The sequence below is a fragment of the Diadema setosum genome, chromosome 17, assembly GCF_964275005.1.
Source record: "Diadema setosum chromosome 17, eeDiaSeto1, whole genome shotgun sequence".
Lineage (NCBI taxonomy): Eukaryota > Metazoa > Echinodermata > Echinoidea > Diadematoida > Diadematidae > Diadema > Diadema setosum.
This window is the reverse complement of record NC_092701.1, coordinates 11,201,264-11,222,289: the sequence shown is the minus strand read 5'-3', so window position 1 is coordinate 11,222,289 and position 21,026 is coordinate 11,201,264. Positions and strand designations below refer to the sequence as shown.

The 21,026-nt window shown below is 38.0% G+C and overlaps 1 protein-coding gene across 1 annotated transcript; it reads left to right on the top strand.

Moving 5' to 3' along the window:
* The first annotated feature begins 7,084 nt into the window (after positions 1-7,084).
* Positions 7,085-13,782, top strand: LOC140240943 (sialidase-1-like). Its single transcript, XM_072320714.1, has 5 exons — positions 7,085-7,274; positions 7,916-8,178; positions 9,084-9,266; positions 11,021-11,240; positions 13,300-13,782. Exons 1-5 carry the CDS (start codon positions 7,103-7,105, stop codon positions 13,512-13,514), a joined length of 1,053 nt encoding a protein of 350 aa, XP_072176815.1. The 5' UTR covers positions 7,085-7,102; the 3' UTR covers positions 13,515-13,782.
* The last annotated feature ends 7,244 nt before the right edge of the window (positions 13,783-21,026 follow it).

The window sequence follows — 21,026 nt, the reverse complement described above, 5'->3', positions numbered from 1 at the left end:
CGTGTTTTCAGGCTGTAAGTCTTGATGTTTGTTGAAACAGAAAAACACACCTACACACAAGCACAAACACACATGGAGCATACATGTACATGCTTTTAACCTTTCTTCATATCGAAGGATGACTGAAACCTATAATGTAACAAACTGTGCAACAACAACAAAAGCATGAACAGTGACAGATTATTAATCTGGAGATCTGTATCTGCTGCATATATCTATGTAATCCAGACAGAACTTATTAATTTCAGTACTACTAGTCGTCGCATGCCTCAGCACCAAAGTGCCTCTTCGAGGCAGCATCTTGAAGTGTTTTTCTGCAGTATCATGTATTCTGATTTTTTATTTTTCCAGCAAGGTGAAAGGCAAATCCTCAAATTTGTGTGTTTGTGTGTATGTGTATGTGTGTGTGTGTGTGTGTGTGTGTGTGTGTGTGTGTTTTCTCATCAGAAACTCTGGTGCATGGCAAAACATAGTTCTTTTTTTTTCTTATGATGCCACCATTTCCTCGATAGAATTACATGTATATGTGATTTGAGGGAAATTCCAGTTTGAGATTTTTCTCTGTGGAATTTCTGTGGCATAGGCATAGATGGGCAATGGTGTAGCAATGTGTGAAAACTCAGTGAAATGTTCAACCTCCCACCCCACTCCAGATCCGTAGACAAAAAGTAGTGTAACATTATGAATTAAATGCCTTAGTGAATGATGAACAAATCCAAACTAGATAAATGATGGTATGAATAAAGTTAAGAGACAAATGGATGCTGGATGAATGTATGAATGATTGAGTGAGTGAGTGAGTGAATGAATGAATGAATAAATGAATGAATGAATGAATGAATGAATGAATGAATGAATGAATGAATGAATGAATGAATGAGTGAATGATTGAGTGAATGAATGAACCTTTAATGCATGAGTAAATGACTGTACACTGATGAATATTGAATAAGATGAATGTGGTATAATCAAATCTCAGATTAATTTGGCCTCAATGTGCAGCAGACATTTTGATATATGTCACTTGATTCTGTTTCTTGTATAGCTGGTAGCATCTGAGTTTGAGAGTTTGAGCTTCTTTGCATCTTGTTTTTGATGAGCAAGAGGGAAAATTATGTAATAGTGATCTTCTGAAGTCCACACATTTTCCCTGCTTTTCAGTAGCTCTGACATTTTAATGGTCAGTGTGTGCCAACAATGTTTCCATTTGTGCAAGTTTTATGTGGTGCATGAAGGCTATAAGAGTATGCATTTTCAATGTCATATCTATTTTTGTTTCTAAGTAAGACTACACTGTACTTCTTAAGGAAATGTGTAATTTAAATGAAATTTAGTACTTATTCAACATTATGCCATATCTCATGTACGTGTATATGCTATTTTCTTTTGAGTAGAAATGCGGTCGGAAACATGTATGTGAAATCATCTATGTAATTTCTCAGGAAAACCAAGAAACCTGTGATGAAGGAAGGCGAGCATTGGATGATTCATGGCTAAATAATTGAGTGAAATTATGGTTAAAGAAGCAAACTGGTGAGGTATATATACATGTTGCAGCAAAAATATATTGGAAGGTTTGACAAAGATGTAGTGTTCATTGCAATGTTTCATTTGAACACACTATAATCAGGTGCATGGCAAATTTCTCTCATAGGCAGTGTTTCTGATTTTAATGCAAAGAGGATTCATACACAGTTTATTTCCGTGCATTGTAGCAACTTTGCATGCGACAATGATTGGTAGAACTGTGATTGAGATGAGATTGATGTTGATCGTTAAGTAAAGCATTGTTATTTTCTTTCTCTCTTTCTCTAAAATTATTATTCTGTTTTTATCATGGTGATGACTGTTTGACTTCTTTGAAGTACATGTATGACAGTGTTGACATGAACAATCTTGAAGTTGTTATGTAATTACTTCACAGAAGATATTTGAAAATATATTTATATCAGCAAACCAGGTGGCTACTGACTCTAACTTGACATGGGGAATAATTTAAGGGTAGTTTAATAATTGTATGTATGTATGTACCGGTATGTATGTATGTATACCAACATGTATGTATGTATGCGTGTTTCATTCCATCTAATTTTGGTTCATTAATTTCATATCCAATGAAGATACAAATACAGTACATTGTATACATACATCTTATACAGTTGTACAAAATCAATACAAGCTTTTAATGAAGGAAATTCCTGTGAAATGATGATTGCAGGTGTGGCAATGCTGTGACTGTTATGACTGTACTGAAATAAAGTTGCTGGAAATGGAGTTTTTTGAAAGTTTGTACATTTGTATGCATGTATGTAGGCCTATGCATGTGTGTATGTATAGGTGTACTTGCATGTATGTGTGTGTGTGTGTGTATGTGTATTTGTCTACACTGTATCTATCTATTTATCTATCTATCTATCTATCTATCTATCTATCTATAAATCTATATAATCTACAAATCTATAAATCTATAAATCTACAAATCTATAAATCTATAGATCTATAAATCTATAAATCTATAAATCTATAAATCTATAAGTCTATAAATCTATAAATCTACAAATCTATAAATCTATAAATCTATAAATCCATCTATTCATCTTGATGGCATCCGGCTGGCTGGATAGTCAGATATAAATCAAGAAAGGGCCCCAAACTTATATTACTGAACAAGCACGAACATAAAACATGCAATGTACATTAGCTATCACATACACACAACTCATAGCTACACCAACTCTCCACACTTTCACTGTGACCATCATCTTCTTCAAGCTTCTGCTCATGATGATGGTCTCCTGCATTTCTGTTACAACTAGATTTGCTAAATTTGTCTCTTGAACAGCAAGTTTGTAAAGTCTTTAAGTTTTGATATGAAATGACACCTACTTTTCTTCATTTTGTGTTATCAATAAAAACATTTAGGCGTTAAAACAGTTTTTCCACTATCAGATTCAAATTTTACTTGGAAACCTTTTTTTTTTTTTTTTCAATTTACTATGTTTATATTCTTGTATGTAAAAATAAATGAATGCAGAAACAAAATAAATCAATACATAGATCAAGATCTAGAGTTAGGCACAGTTTATAGCCAATCATCAAACACAAGACACCCAGAATGGTCTTTATTCTCATCCTTTTTAATATGCAGGTCAAAGAAACAAAAGAAAAGAGCACATGAATATTTGCAATATTAAGTTCAACAATGTCTGTTGTCAGATCTGGAAAGATGAGCCAAAATGTGTCCACTATATTGTCTACCATATGTGACAAAGTTTGCTTATGTCATACAGTAGACATAATGTGTGACAGTGAATGAATTTTGCTTTTATTATCAAAGATCAGTGGCAAAAAGAAAACAAACATATTGACAAATTCTATGAAAATGTTTTTGTTTCTTTTTTATGCAATTCCAATAACACACATATATATATATATATATATAAATATATATATATATATATGTATACATTTTGAGGAAATTCATTTGCCATTTTTTTTTTTTAACAATTTCGTATTAATCATACAGTTTGTATTGGAAATTACCACAAGTAACATAATCACTTTTTACATACATAATTATGATATTGTAGATAATTGTCATAAAAGTGGCAGCGACAATTCTTATTGACATGTGACATTGATTCATGTTTTGACTATAAAAAAAAAATGGAAAGAGAGATACCACCGTAGGGCCTACCTCCTGATCAGGGCTTGTATGAGCGAGCATGTTCATGCATCTGGATGAATTTGATGTTTTTATCTGATCATAGAATCTACCTGTGCTGATACAGGATTTCTAAAGAATGTGTATGATCCATGACAGACCGAAAGATGTATATGCAACAATGCTTGTTTCATATCAAATTCCTTATTAAACGATTATTGCTGATAAAAAGTTTGTCGTAGCTTGTGTATCCAGAATGATAAATAACGATCACATTTGTGTTTGAGTGATCAATCCTCACAAAAGGGATATGATCCACTTGATTGACAGACTGATTTTAGATCTAGTTTGAAGACTATGTGCTTGTAAATATCTGTAAATAAATTGTATTATAATGTAAATAGCACCAGTCTGCAAGAATCTTCAGTCTATTGAAGGAGGCAGACTTAATCAGAAGAAGAAGAAGAAGAAGACTACACACCTCTCATCAGTGAATGACACATCACATGACCGCCTGTCTGCCACTCACGTGATCAAATGACAACACTCAAAGATCCTACCTGTTCGTTGTTGACAAAATTTGGGTGAAAATGTCTCAAGGCTGTGTATTCAAACTGCTGCTGTTAGCAATGATTTATGCCATTTCATGGGATGGAGGTTTGGCAACGGTAAGATTTTGAAAGCGTTTTTAAAGTCAAATATGGTGTTAACATTCGAATTCGCGACTAATGAAGCACGCATCCACCGCACAAGAGAAGAGGTTTGCATTGCCCAGGTCGCATGTTGTAGTTGTATAGAACTCTGCCTAGTCCCACTCGTGCAAAACTATTGTACTTTGCACTGGCTAGGCCATGTCTCAAATTTAGCTTCAGTTCTGCGTGGTTTAGGTGACAATAGTTTACTAATAGACACCCTGTTTGATAGACAGAAATAACTTACTCGTATTTCTTGTCGAAAAGAGTACATCCAAACATTTTAATTTAGAAGTACAATGATCATCAATGATCATGATGAAATATGACTGATAAATTTAGCTACAAATTACAATAAACGTACCGTTAGTGCACCAGTTTTCAACAGGACCCAGATTTCGACACCCAGCAGATAATTCTTATTAAATTTTATACTCAATACAAACGTCTGACTTCAGCAATCAACCAAGTTATCAATCACATTTCTAGTCTTATATAAACACCGTTTGTCACTTGTCATCATTATCCGACGGTAGAATATTTAGGAGAAAAGCAACACAGTGTCAGCAGAAATGTTAATGTCAGCCATTTTTAGGGGTTCAAAACAATATGACGCATTTTGTATACATTGCCGTAAAATTAAATTCACCCGTGCCGGTTATCTTGCTTGAGTAGAGGGTCTATCAGTTTGTTTGCCAAATCTTGATGTTTGATTTCATAATCGTCTTTAGTAATTTCATGGCTGAATTCGTGATAAATGAGCAAACTTGTAGAAAGAGTTGGCTTTGAGAATGTGGCACCAGATTTCAACATTCCCATTTCAAGACACGTTATAGAGGAAACAACAAGTTCTTGCAGCGGTATGATTGCTAGTTTGCGTCCACAATGCAGTGTACGCGTACTGTACGCGGCGTGTGATTTCTGTGTGATGCGCGCTGTGATTGTGTCGAAAAATGATGCTGGGTGACGAAATCTGATGCCAGCGACGGCGTGACGGAAATCGCTTAAAAATTGCACGCGAGTGCATTCAAATGGGAATTCGTTTAAGGCATATTATTATTGGCCTTTGTAGCTCAACTTCATATCGAAATTCCGAGGTAAAACGGTGCAGTATTGATGGTAAACAAGGAAACGTGCTAAAGTGTCGAAAACTGGTACCCTTACTGTACTGTTAAATTTAATGTTTATTAAATGTTATGATGGTGGGTAGTAAACCTAAAACCACTGATGCATGCTGCACTGTATGATGTTATGATGCTACACTTGCCCTTTGCTGCTGGATCAGTTGCCATGTAGACCGGTCCTAGGTAATTTTTGATGCAAACTAATGCAATTTGACGCAAACTAATGCAAACTCGGTGCAAACTACCCATGCTAATTAATGCAAACTAATACAAACTGTTAGCAGTGAAAATTAGCATGAATTACAGCACCTGGACCTGGCTTTTCTTGGGCCACGTAGTCGTCTCGAAACAGATATTGATCAAGTAAATCCATCCTATCGAAAAATGACTAGCGTCATGTTTACTTCAGTATAACAAACATCTCACCTCAACAATCAACAATAACTCAGAAAAATCATTTTATTGAAATATCATCAAATTCATATATTTTGACCAAACCTTTGTCATATAGATTTTATTTTGCTTTCAAAATTCAGAAAATGTAGAACAGAATGAAGCGCAGAAATACGGACTTTAATGATCGATCATTGAAGCCTGAAATACTGATTAATGCAAACTCAACGCAAACTCCAAGACACAACGCTATCCTATGTAAAAACCACCTATATCGATTACAATTATTGGAAAGTGACACTCGGAAATACTAATTAATGCAAACTCCAACTCACAAGGTTTTTCACATAGCGTTGTGCCTTGGAGTTTGCGTTGAGTTTGCATTACGGTAATTAGTATTTCGGGGTGTCATTTTCTGATATTTGTAATCGATGTTATTTGGCTTTCACATAGGATAGCGTCGTGTCTTGGAGTTTGTGTTGAGTTTGCATTGATTAGTATTTCAGCCTTCAATGATCGATCATTAAAGTCCGTATTTCTACGCTTCATTCTGTTCTACATTTTCTGAATTTTGAAAGCAAAGTAAAATCTAAACGACATCTGTTTGGTCAAAATATATGAATCTGATGATATTTCAATGAAATTATTTTTCCGAGTTATTTTTCGATAGGATGGATTTACTTGATCGATATCTGTTTCAAGATGACTAAGTGGCCTAGGAAAAGCCAGGTCCAGGTGCTGTAATTCACACTAATTTTCTCTGCTAACAGTTTGTATTAGTTGGCATTAATTACAGCTGTAGTAGTTTGCATTGAGTTTGCATTGAGTTTGCATTAGTTTGTGTCAGTTTGCATTAGTTTGCGTCAATTAGTAGGACCCTTATAATTACCGGTATCGGCTAAGGAATCCCACTTTTCTGACTATGCCAAATTGACAAATTACGTATAAATTTAAAGTTTATTGTGAAAATAGTGAGGACTTTGATCTTATGTCATGTGCATAGAAGCATTATATTGTAAGGGGATGTGATAGCATAATTGTGGGTTTCACACTAGAAGATCACCTGGGATTGAGTCCTGGCGAGTTCCATCCGTTTTTCTTTTTTTTTTTCTTTTTTTTTTCGGAGTTTATATTTTTCTAGTTGAAATTGTCATGGAAGCTCATGTACAAGACCATATTGGTTTAAGGTATGTTAATTTCTAATTTCCCTGTAGGTTAGACCCATTGTGATGGAACAGCAGTTGCTCTGGGTCAGTGGCGGAGATGAGGTGGGAGCCTACCGCATCCCGCTCCTCTCCTACACCCCCAAGGGCAACCTCCTCGCCATCTGTGAGGCCAGGAAGAACGGCAGATCGGACGAAGGTCCAAAATTCCTGGCAATGAGAAGGTCTGAGGACAAAGGTGTGATGGCAGTTAATCTTGAGTATTGATTTGAATATCTCTCTCTCTTTAAAAAAAAAAAAAAATGAAACTAAATGGATTTGAACTTCTCTCAGTTTGAACTTCTGAGTATTTCAAATTCTTACAAATCCAAGATATTGTACTGCATATGCTATATGTAAGATTGTTGGTGGAAAAGTAGTTCTTCAGAGCACCTTCCTAAACCCTCCCATCTGCCCTAAAAGGAGAGAAAACAAAAACAATAATAAAACAGTAGTTATTAGTTGTAATTTGAAGAATGTGTGATCTCAAAATGTTGAAATGAGGAATTTATCCCATTTCTGTGTTTACTCAGAAGTTAAGGCATCTTAAAAAGACACCATCTCTGGTTAAAAGACCTTCTAAGAAAGTTGCTAAAATGCAGATTGGGACAAAAATTAGGGAAGGATTAGAGTTAGGATGAAATCATCTATCGTGTTCTTATAGCAACATTCAGAGTAGCTTAGATCTATTTCTTTTTGGTTGTTGTTGTTATGCTACATGCAATCAAACTGACTCCCATCATAAGGCCCACCATCCTTTGCCATAATAATCTGGAAACTGCATCCTTCCCCATGAAAGGAATTGCCTTATATATATGTATTTATTTTTTTTATGACTAGGTCTCTCATGGCAACCCCAAGTGTTTGTCCTGAATGATGGAGCGTTACCCGATGGACTCAACCTAGGCGCCGTCCTTGTTGACAACGTCACACAGACCATCTTCGTCTTCTACCAGATCTGCAGCCACTACTACAAGTGTGACATGGCTGTGCAGTACTACATCAAGAGTGTGGATGATGGCGTATCATGGAGTAAGCCGTACAACCTGTCGAAGCAGATCGGCACCAGGATGTTCGATCCAGGCCCAGGCTATGGGGTCCAGGTAAACCCCCTTTCTCTCTCCTTCCAGCTACAAAATTGGAGCTTTAACTCGTCTCACTCTCATCTGGTCTCTTCTTTTATGCCTTTGCCCTTGAAAACTGCTGGAGACATAATGTTTTTCAACTGTCTGTCTGTCTGTCTATTGTGCTGTATGCAATAGAAAGGTCAACAATTGTTTAGTTGGAAAACTATGGGTGAACAGTTATAAAGTCAATTTCAAAGTTCACTGAACTTTGGCTGTCATTAGTAATTTTCTGTTCATAACCTCAGCAAGAATTTTCCACAATATAATTTGGTACATGAAACAGAATGTTAAAGAACACTTATGCAGAAGCAAAACACAATTGTGAAAAGTCAAGGATTGATGTCAAATGTTAACATCCAAAACTTCAGTGATGAAAGTCTTTCAAAAACTTGATAATGTGAGAAGCTAAAAATGAATTGGGAAATATTTTTGTGGTGCGAGGGAGGGCAAAGGTCAATGGACTTCATGTAGATGATAATAAAGATGCAATATGCTTCTGTCATTGCAGAGGTAACATTTTCTGCTCTAAAAGGGCCTGTTAAGAACTCAATAAAGGTCAATTTGTCATTTGTAATGTAAAATGGTGTTGTTTGTTTTTGCAACAATAATTAGTTAGTTTCAAACATATCTGTTCATTTTTGATTATCAAAGCAACAACAGTGTGCCATCAGAAGTTGAAGAAAAGTCTTGGAAAAAGTCTCTCAAGAAAGTACTAATTTCTAAATCCAGTGGTAGGATTTTTAATCATGGGTTCAACCACTTGCAAATATGTCTTATGAGTCCGATATCCTAAAACACATGGTGTGTACAGTTAGTTCAGGTAGTTATTAATCCATTTATTCTTGTTTTGAATACATTTCCTTCTGTATTCCAAACTACAGAAAAAGTATGCCCCTCATATTGGCCGACTGATCGTATGTGGGCATTCCACCTTGCCAGGTGATGGGATGTTCTGTCTTCTGAGTGATGACCATGGCAACACTTGGAGGTATGGAGGGGAGATCAAAAGCATCCCTTACAATACCAAAAAGGTCAAAGGTGACTTTGTACCAGATGAATGCCAGGTAAGGAATTTCATAGATATGCTGATGAGGAATGGGTGCTAGGTGCAGCAATAGGTGTTTTCACATCAGCCCGATAAAAATCCAAGCTCGAAATATTTTCGCGATTGTGAACTAGCGCGCTATTTCATTTCTTATTAACATCAGCCCGAAGAGACTTAGCCCGAATTTTTCGAGCTAATTCGACAGCTGAGTATGTGCAAACAGCGTAAGTAATGTGTGTGCCCTCTCAAAAATTCCTCATGATTTGTGTGCAGTTTGCCTCGATCGATCGGGTCACACACGCTAGGCATAATGGGATGCATCGCGCTAATTTCTCGAGTCGTTTTCACATTATCAAACAGCGCGCTACTATCCCGCTATTTCACAAATTTCCCGAGTTGGACTCGAGAAATTTTCTCGATCAGAGCGATACAATTAGCGCGTTAATTTGTGTTCACATTATCAAATAGCGCGCTATTTCGCTATCGGGAAAATTTCCCAAGTCAGAAAATAGCGCGCTATTTCGAAACATTGGGCTGATGTGAAAACGCCTAATGAGTATTCCAACATATTTTTATTCACAGTTTTATGGTAACAAGTGTCTTGGTCAGGGTTCTCTCATCTCTGTTTGTTCTGAGATGGCTGCATTTTTACTTCAGAATTTGGGGAATGTGGAATCATAAAACTTCATGAGCAGTTGGTGAGAAATGGAATTTGTTTGTTTGTTTGTTCATTTTCCATCTGAGAAGATGGCTGGATAGCCCATATTCAGCTACGTTAAGCTGGTCTTCCATGGGGTCCAGTTGGATGTGAGGTGGGACCACTTCACCGGGTTAAACACCCTGCTCTTTGCGATGAATGAATGAAGCGGGATCTTTTACGTGCATGAGTTGTTACTCTCTCATACACGGGACCTCCATTTTATGTCCTATTCGAGGGACAGAGTGTTTTGCCTCTTGCTAGAGGGGACGGTATGCTTACACACAACATTGCTCAGTCCAGACTCGGGTTCGAACCCGGGCCGCGTGATCGTGAGGCAGACGCGCTACCGACTGAGCCAACTCACCGCCAAATCAAGATTGCAATTTACTCTGTCGGGCAATAGATGCTTCTCCTGGAACATACTGCAGGAAATCTTGCAGATTGTGTGATATTTTGAATGTTACAGTTAATCACTTTTTCATGAAATTTGAGAAATATTTTTGGTATGAAATGGATTCAAAACCACAAAGCTTACTGTGTATGAAAAGGGATAAAAAACAAACAAACAAACAAACAGACAATAACACTGAATGAGGTGTTAGTGACAAGACAAAACTCCAGTAAAATGTTGAAGCAAATGAATTTGATGGATGAAGCTTTGTCATTCCTTGTACACATAAACCACTACAACATCTGTTCGATGGTGATACATTAAATTTTCTTGCAAACTGGGTTTTATTCAAGAGCTTTATGGCAATCATTTACCTTGCTACTTTGTGTGGAAAAAAACTTGATTGATGTGAATTTTCTAGATTTGTGAAGAATAGCAATGGCTGAGGAAGATTCTGAACGAACAGTTCTATTCTGCCACAAGGTTCCTGTAAAGTATAAATATGTATTGCTTATATCCTTTTGATAGTTTTCAGAATAATATTGCGACATGAAGTTCTAGCAATTTGGAAAGCTGAAAACCATCATCTTGTTAGTGTAGATAGAGCAAATGCATTTAAGTGGAACAACCATGTGAATGTTTTCAAAAGGAATCTGTTCTGCTCTTATCTCTCTTCAATCAGCCAATAGAACTGCCCGATGGATCAATCATGGTCAATGTGAGGAACCAGTACCAGTACCACTGCCACTGTCGAATGATCATGATGAGCTATGATGGGGCATCGACCTTCAAGGTGGACGACCTGCGCTTTGACACGACCTTGGTTGACCCTACAGTGGCTGCTTCAATCCTCTACCACAATGGAGTTCTGTTCTTTACCAATCCAGAGAGTGAAACCAGTCGTGAGTAAAAAATTGTTTGCTTATAAGTCAGAAATGCATTTGTTAATTTTCAAAGTCATCTCTGTCGGAGGAATAAAATGATACAGTGAAACCCCGTTATAACGAGGTCTGTGGGACCGGCGATATTACCTCGTTATAACCATACGCATCAAAAACAAAGAAAAACATAAGCACGACGTCATAATATACCCATCAATAAAGGTAAGAACATCCTTTGCGTTGTTATTACACAATTATGGATTATTATTATTGAGAGAATAGAGGGGAATTCTTTGTGAATTAGGCGAAAAAGTCGGGGTTGAAATGGGTTAGTTCTTTATTTTTCTTCCGAAGATCTCTTCGCATAATAGTTACACATTAAGTTCTTGAGAAATGTAGGCCTATATTATATTAAAATAAAATTGTATAAAATGCGTTTGCTAAGTTTTTCTAAACACTGCGCAAATAAAGTAACATACATGCATTGTTTACCGTAACTTGCGAGGCATTTTTACACTTTTGGTGTAGATCAAAGGAATGTGATGATTTCATGAATCATTTTGGCTTTAATCTATTAATATACAATGTATTATCGTTTCACCCGAAGGGATAAAAGATGCATTGTTTATTTTCTTCCAAAAATCTTTTCGCTTTTTATACATCCGTTCTTGAAAAGTTTGCGACAGGATTGAATTTAGAGGGTTGTGATCCTTTTTACGCAAATCTGTACCTCGTAGACCATTCTGAAAGAAAGAAAAATCTTCATTGTGAAATGCGTTATTAAAATTGTGATAATGAACAAATCCAGACCTATTGAAATTGTGAAATGCGTTTCTTTCTTTTCCTGAAACCAATTAAGTAGCTTACCATGCGTTATACAACTATTTTTACGCTACTGTCACCTGGCGAGATCGTGATGATTTCGGAGTAACATACATGCGTTGTTTACCGTAACTTGCGAGGCATTTTTACGCTTTTGGTGCCCACCGGGAATGCGATGATTTCAAGAATCATTTCAGCTGTAATCTTATACAATGTCATATCGTTGCGCCTGAAGGGATTAAAGATGCGCTCTTTTTTTTTTCTTCCGAAAATCTCTTCGCGTTTTGTACATCCGTTCTTAAAAAAAAATATGCGACAGGGTTGCGTTATTCAACTATTTTTATGCTACTGTCACCCGGCGAGATCGCGATTTCATTAATTATTTCGGCTATAATCATACACTCATATTTGCTAACTAGCAAAATAACTGGAAGTCGGGACTACTTTAATGCCCAAGCCAAGGATACTGAGTTGCACACGCATTCCAATTTCTGTTTTTTTGCCACGAGTGTCGCTACGTGAAAAGTTGTAGAGTGCGTTATCTTTTTTCCCTCGTTGCGCTGTGGTCTGACCTATAACATCACGCACGCTTGTGATCTCGCGAAAAAAAATTGAATTATTCAGTAGGAACATCGGAAGGTATTAATGTGTCTTATTTCGTGGTTTAGAAGAAAACATGGAAGGAACCGTTCTCTGCAAAACGGGAAAAAGACATGGGTAGCGTGAATTCGGTTTTCAATGTTTCGTTTGTCACGTGTTTGAAAGCGGCAAGTCAAGAAATGGAACCTCGTTATATCCGATCAAATTTCTTATGTTTTTCTTTATCATGATGCACCGAAATTGTCCTCGTTATAACCGGAATCTTGTTATAACCGAACTCGTTATAACCGAACTCGTTATAACCGATTCGTTCTGCCATATGTTTACACTCAAAGGAAAACCGGACCGACGCGATTACCTCGTTATAAGCGGTTCCTCGTTATAACCGAACTCGTTATAACGGGGTTTCACTGTACCAACAAGAGAATTTTGTTTTTTATAAACCCATTGACATTGAATTAATGCCATTTTTTTGACTGACTGAAATTCTGATGGATAACCTTTTTGATTCAACTTATTAGTGCCTGTATAGAAAGATTGTGGTATATATTGGTCTTGTGATATTCAGAAAGATATTGTTTGCTGCTAAAAGAGTGATGATCAACCATAATTATGTGATCACCCAATCTCTTCTTGATTTGCATGTTAACTTATCCAGGCGTTGACTTGACACTGCGATGGAGCTACAACAACGGCACAACATGGGCAGGAGCTCTCAACATCTGGCCAAAGGCCAGTGGTTACAGTACGATGACCGCCATCCCCAACAGCATCTCCGACCACAAGTTCATATATATTTTGTACGAGAGGGGTGAGAGAATATACTCCCAGTACTTAGCCTTGGCTAGGATCAGTCTGAATGGAAAACTCTAGCCTGGGATGTGGAGAGCTCTTCCAGGGAGAACAAATGTGACCATGCATCACAAAACCAACAAAAAGTCACACGATTTTGTCTGAGGACTTGAAGCCAAAACATAGTTCTGGTACGCCCGCAAAAATTGTCAAATTTTGTTCCCAAATGTTAACGTATGCCTGAGAAATGAGTGGAATAACGCTGTAACAACAAGATGTTCGTTGGGTAGTGACTAAAATGTGAAATATAAACCAAAAAGGTTAGCTGGAGTTTCAATCTCAGAACTAACTCGGACTAGGGGACAATTCGGCCTCGCTTTGACGTGGGGCTGAATTGTCCCTCTGAATTGTGTAGTGCTGCACTATTGGAGTGCTTCCAGTTCTGGCCGGTTGCAGTTGTGGGCAGAGTTGATACAACGCGCGCATCAAAGAACCTCTTTGGCGCGCATGCAAAATTAATGTGGGCCTATCAAGTGCCTATGTATAGAATATGGCGATCATGAACTGCGTGTAAATTGTCTGAAATTGGGCTGAGTTTTCCCTGAGACCGAGTTAGTCTGGATCCTTCTGGAATAAAAGTCAGTGTACTGACCACACTTTTGATCTCAAAATACTCCAAAACGACTCATCATCCCAGCAAATCATGTCAGCCAGATAAGTTTCTTGGTAGACTGTTTCGATATATTGCAAGCAAATATGAAATGGTGCCAGACAGACTTTCAAACCCTTACAAGAACTATGTTTTCATTTTAGCATTGGTGAAAGAGGTCGACCTGGCAAACACGAGTTGTTCATATTTTCTGAAAGAACAATTCTTCTAAATTATTCTATAGTTTTGTATCATAAATTGAATGGGAAATGGTGTTTTTAGCAGTTTTTCTACAACACTGTATTTCAATAGAATATTGTGATTAGGTGTGTCTTAGAGTCCCCTTTTATTTCTTAAAAACCCTGCACACACTTCGCTTTCAACTCTAATAACTTTTTAAAGGATGATGCTATTGCTTTGAAAGTTGGTATTAGTCATGGACAAAATGTGTCAATAGAGCATGATCGAATACAGCTTAATCCGATAATCTCTTCATTGTTGTTGCTACAAAGTTTTACATCCTGTTTTTTGTCCCATTCATTGCACAGAGCAGTGGTTGGTAAGATTAATTGCTTGAATGGATCCCATACTTCAGAGTCTCTCTTTTCTCAGTACACACTTTAACAGAGTGTGTGCTTTCTTTCCAATATTTAGGTAGGTTAGCAGAGTCCATTCGAATATAAAGTTGCACATCATTTTAAAGCTTAAAGTCTACTCTTTCAGAATCTGCTCTTAACTAAAAATCCATGTCTGGCGACTTTTGATTGGTTTTGTGATGCAGAGTTACAAATGATGACACACTTGTTGTTGTTGTTGCGTTGATGGATTGTGGATGGCTTTAGAGCGGTCCATTGAATACAGGGTAGGCAGAGGTTTGTCATCTCTGGTGTCAGACAGGGGGGTGTTTTACCAAGCTCCAAAATCATTCCTAAGTTGCGTGGATTCAATTGAACTTGGGAACGATTTGGGGAACGATCAGTCATAAGAATTGTGATATTGTTTCACAAATTCATTTTGGAACAATGCCGAGCCTAAGATTGAACCCAAAGTTGGGACCAATTCAGATCAAGCCTAAGTTGGGAATGGTACATGTACATTCCGTCAAGTAGTAATGCCTTTGTCCTATGCATTAACTGTGCAGCAGTGCTGCAAGCATACCGTGTTTGACAATTAGTTCTGTGATAAATGTATGCAAGGGGCACAAATTTTCTTACATACATATTCTTCTCATAGATATATTTGCCGGAAAAATGCTTACTCATCTGCAAAGATATTGATATTCTCCTCAACATACTCTTCACTTTTTTTAAAAGATTTCAAAATCCTTTTCTAAAAGCAATGAAGGTCGATGACCTCTGTGAGTGGATCCACTGTTAAATTACAGCGGTGTGTGAACGTAAAAGCTTGTATTTTTTGTATTCATGCATGGTGATGATGGTTTAGCAGTCAGTGTGCGCACATGTATATGGATTTCATACAGAGATGCCAACCTTCAAAAAGCAAAAACAGTATTCTGAGAGGAAAAAAACCCAGTATTTTGGCCCCCCCCCAAAAGTATTTCGTAAGAAATAACAAAGGCGAGGGTGTGGGAGTGGGGTGTCCCCCCTCCCACGGTAAGGAGATTTTTCAATTTGGGGGTTCAGAATCGTGCAATCTGGTGCATTCTCTGGTAAGATGATTCCATATCTAACATAACACATAAATCAAACCAGAAAAAAAAACAGAAAAAAACCAACAAACAGAAACCCGCACAAGCGCATAAAATTTACATGTCTTAAAAAGATGCGATAGAAACAAATATCTTACCATAGAATCTTAAAGTATGCACTGTCGAATATAGAGTGTAGAAAAACGGTCAGGTAGCCCTACAGTTGAGTTCCAGTTCATGCATAATTGCTTGATATGTCTGATTTCCACACTGCTTCTAACAGACCAAATTCAGATGAGTTCCAATTCATGCATAATGCTTGATTCACTGCTATACTGCTTTTAACAACAGGCTAAATACAGATGAGTTCCAGTTCATGCACAATGCTTTAAATGATATACTGCAAGTCTCACTTTCATACTGCTTTTAATATCAGACAAAATACAGATGAGTTCCAGTCAAAGTTCTCACAGTCACTGATTCAAAAAGGACAGCTAAGTTCTTAACATAAGTCTCTATAGTCACATTTAAAACATCTAGGTAAATTGTTAGAATAATAGCAGAGAGCATTGTAGTTTCAAAAATGAACATGATGACTCTTTTTATTGGAAGTTATCTATTGAAGCTGGTTGCTGCCTTCTTACATGCCTCCAGAATAGTATCAGGAAAACTGGTTTGGAAGCAAGCCCTATTAATGGAAGCTTTCTGCATTAGTACATACCTGCCAACTTTCGAGAATAAAAAATAGGAATCCCAAAAAAGAGAAGCATCCTGTCCAAGGGTGCAAAGCACCCGAGTGGGGGGAGGGTGTGTGTGTGTGGGGGGGGGGGGGGGGAGGGTGTCCCCCCTACCACGGTAAGGACTTTTTGCATTTTCAAACATGGAAAAGTAGCATTTCCTTGCATTTTTTAAAGCAAAATCACCTTCATTACCATCCCAGGGCTTGATCTAATTTTATCATAATTCAACATCGTTCATCCATTATTTTGTCTGTTATTGTATTATTTTACATACAATTTGTATTATCTTGCCAATGTGCATTCATGTACAATCTAGTGCATATTTCAGGCAGTATTTAACCCAAAATGTTGAAGTTCCACTCACTATACATATGCAAATTGAATTAAACTAATGATCAGTTGGTGGGGGAAAATGGTGAACAAAATCTAAACAACAATTTTGTTTTTGTTGTTTTCAAAATACATACAGAATATGAAATGGCAAATACCTTGGTAATAAGCCAGTTCGGGGTTAGCTCATGTACAGATGGGTACAAATGACCTTTCTTCTTTCTCAGTTGATTAGGCACTCCACTAGTCTTCAAGCAACAGAATGCATGAGCTCGCTCAACGTAACAATTCATGGAATTCATCAGTCATGTTCAAACAAGGTACTCGCGCAAATCCATCAATTGACACTTCGGGAGACATCCATTTATTCTGCATTGAATGTAATGACAATCTTCTTCTATTGATATTGCCAAATTCTGCTTTTGCTGCCAGGTGGATGTGATGGCAAGCACCACTTTAAATAATACAAGGATCACTCAAGTGAATAATCATTGCATCACAGATGCTTATCTCAGTGATTTTAAAAACCAACATGCTCTGCTGGTACAAATGACCTTTTTCTGCTCATGCTCAAAGTGGAATCCCGAACTGGCTTATTATAAAGGGCTGCCAGCAGTCCTACTGTTGTCCACTAGAACCAGCCAAACCTCTAGTAGTAGCAGACTTGGCTTTCTGCAACTGATCACTGGAATGATTGACATTGTGGCAGGGTGTGTTTGACACTAGAAGTTCCATTCGCCGGATCATAAGATTTCCTACCATGCATGTTGACAAGGATGAACGAAATTCCGTCTTGTTCTTATTTACAAGAGAAAATATACACTCACTGTCTGCGTTGCCATGGTACATGTAACAATGACTAGTTCTGCAATTTTGCATAAGGAAGGGTACCTGGGCTTGCCAGTTGCAGGTGATGTCAGCTTTGAGATTGAATGCCACACCTGGTCAATCCTCAAATCAGGTCGAAGAATGTCTTCTGTCAATCTGTCAGCTTGGAAATTGCAGAATTCTTCTTCTACTGCTTCCTTTTCTTCTGCTGACCTGAGGCACTCTGGGAATTTCTCCATGAAGAACAACCACTGAGACAGGCTGACTGTTGCACGCTTTGCAACATTAATGATCTTAGCATTCACAAGAACAGGATCCTTGAATGGGTAGGACTTTATCATGTACTCACAGGCTGCAACATACACACATACAAGTACACCTTACACTTCTATAGAATAGTTCAACATCACAATCTCTGTTCTCTTGAATGAATTGGCATGGTAGATGTCCAATGAATATGTCTTCATCACTCTTGAGATTTGCTTCAGAATGAAAGTCTACTTCATACACCTTAGACTCGGGTACACTCGCTACAACGTCTGGCTTGACAAATCAAACCAGCAATCCTCTGAGCTGTCCACACATAACATCATGCAAAAGATGAATGCATGATTCATCTCTTTGCAGCAAAAGATTGGCCCCTTCAAAAATGGGTATTGTTTTCTTCATGAATAGACAGTACAGCTTGTAATTTGGGTCCTTCATCGTGGTGTATACCTTGTGAGATTTCGTAGATGCATAATTTCATTGTTGCGACCTGACAGTTGTCTTCTTTGGAAGAGTGGCTTTTCCTGATTTCAAGGCTGTACCCAGAGATTTTCCTGAGGATGATTTCTTAAGTGTAGTGCTTGAAACATCAGTCTTTGAGGAACTGGATGTAGTCCAGTCTTTGAAAAGACTGGATGTAGTCCAGTCTTTGAAAATGAGGGCCGTTTACCTGTACCTGGCACAACAGCCTTTGAAAGACCACCAGTCTTTGAAGATGCTGCTTTACCTGCCATCTGTACAACTGTCTTTGAAGAGGCTGCTTTAGCTGCCATCTGTACAACTGTCTTTGAAGATGCTGCTTTAGCTGCCGTCTGTACAACTGTCTTTGAAGATGCTGCTTTAACTGCCGTCTGTACAGCTGTCTTTGAAGATGCTGCTTTAGCTGCCGTCTGTACAACAGTCTGCGAAGATGCTAATTTAGCTGGCTCCTGCACAGAAGTCTTTGTAGATTTTGGAAGGGTACCAATCTTTGAAGATGCTGCTTTGGAAGTTGTCTTTACAACAGACTGTGAAGAACTTGGTAGGCCACCCGTCTTTTGTTTCTTCGGGGGAGAATTCACCTTACAGTCGTCAGATCTGCTTTGTTTTCAGGCTAGATGTACATGTAGACGTAGGCGTGTTCTTCTTGTCTTCTTCTTCAAAGAAGGCCAGCAGTGCGTTCCACTGTTCCAGCAGTCTGTCGATGCAATGCCTAGGGAGAGCCAGCGGGTGGCAACATGTTTCACGGTCTTATGTTCAGGGACACCTGCCTTCCTCTGAAAGGATTTAAAGTTCTGTTTCCGCTTGCTGCTTTTCTCCAGGTAGTAGAAGATGTCGATGATGAGATCATCCACTTGAACTGGAAGTTGCTTTGCAGCTTTTCCTGCTGCCAGATGCATGAGATGACAGGAACAACCTATGGAGAAAAATAAAATCTGATGAATATACATGTAATATCTCAAAAATATAATACAAACAGTAAGACAATAAAAAGTAGTTCATAGAAATGTTAAGAATAAACACATAAGAGGAACAGTGTCCATTTTGACATTATCTGTTGCTCTGGATTGCTAAGCAACTGTGAGCAGAAAGAGAAAACTTCACTCAAAATTTAAAGTCCATTTCCAATGAAAGTGGTGTTGCATTCAAGAATATTCTTCTTCATGTCTGTCGCAAGAGTGTCAACAATATATGAGGTTTTTGTTTTTCCACATCCATACTTCTTGGCAATTTCCAAGTCTGGGAACATTTTATGAAAGAGACGACTCGCATGATCAGCCATGGCTAACGGCAAGTTATGTTCAGTAATGAACCCTGTGAATTGAGTCTCTGCTCGGACGACGTTGTGATCTCCAGAACTCGATGCAAAGAATTTAGAAATGGAAGGTGTATTGGCCCTTACCTTGCTGTGGTCAAGGTGCTTCTTTGACTTGCTTTGTTTTTGAATGTCGTTTACACCCCCGTGACTGATATTAAAATCCACCGAACATGCAGTGCAAAACGCATGAAAATCACCGAGCGAAGAGGATGAGACTGGAAAATTCTGTGCATATTCCTTCTTGAATTGCTGATAGGCATGTTGCTTTTTTCCTTCTTTGCTCATCTTGATTCTTGATTTGCTGTTAACAAGTTATAATCCGTTTTATTATTCCAAGTATTCCAATGAAGAGGAAGAAAGAAGATTCCAAACTAGAAACAACAAAGCTGCGCGAGCTACCGTAGTACGAACAAACACACACATAAACACACGTGTACTGCAGCGCAGTGCAATGATGGACGTTCACGATCGCGCTCACATGTGTACACATATTAATGCACGCAGTGTAGTGTGTTTTTCCAGTTGATGCGGTGTGTGTTCGCTGGCTCCACATCGATCTATATTTGTTACATTATTTATCGCATGGACTTTTGTACAGCAGCACATGCAATGGCTAGTTGCGTCGCTCCAGCCGTTTTTAATGGTGTTTTTCAGATTTTTCTTTCTTTCTTTCTTTTTTTTTGCGGAATATTGAGATAAAAAAAACGAAATTCGGAATTCGGATGGAAAAATCGGAAGAATTCCACCCAAATCGGAATGGTTGGCAGCTATGTTAGTACATCTGATAAGGTTGCAGTAGATAAGTTTGGTCAGAAGTCAGTTGCATTTCTTCTCACAAGGCTAAAAAGCTGTGGGCGATAGAGAGCAACAGGAGCATGGCTTTTGGGAGGTACACATATTTCTGATTCAGAGAGGTATCCTTCATATTGGCGATGAGAAGCCATATTGTGTCAGCTCTTTCCTCCAAGGGATGCCAGGAAGAGGATCTGTTTGAAAGTTGCCATACTCCAATTCAAGTTCATCCAGGTTATCTTAAATGTACCCCAACCTTCTCACAAAGTAAGATACGCTAGCAAAGCTCATCTCCATCCTCATCCTTGGATTTGCAACACGGGCATGCTGTTTGACTTCATCCTCCAAAGGGAACTTGGCCAGAACATAATTGCACACAGACACAAAGTACTTTCGGACTGCTGCAAAGAACTCAGTCTTTTCATCTTGAGTGAGCTTCCCCGGGGCAAGAAATTCTCGGACTGTATTTCCTAGAATCAAGTCTTCATTGCTTTTCTGACTTGTAGTCCACCAAGCTGATTTTAGGTGCACCAACTATGAC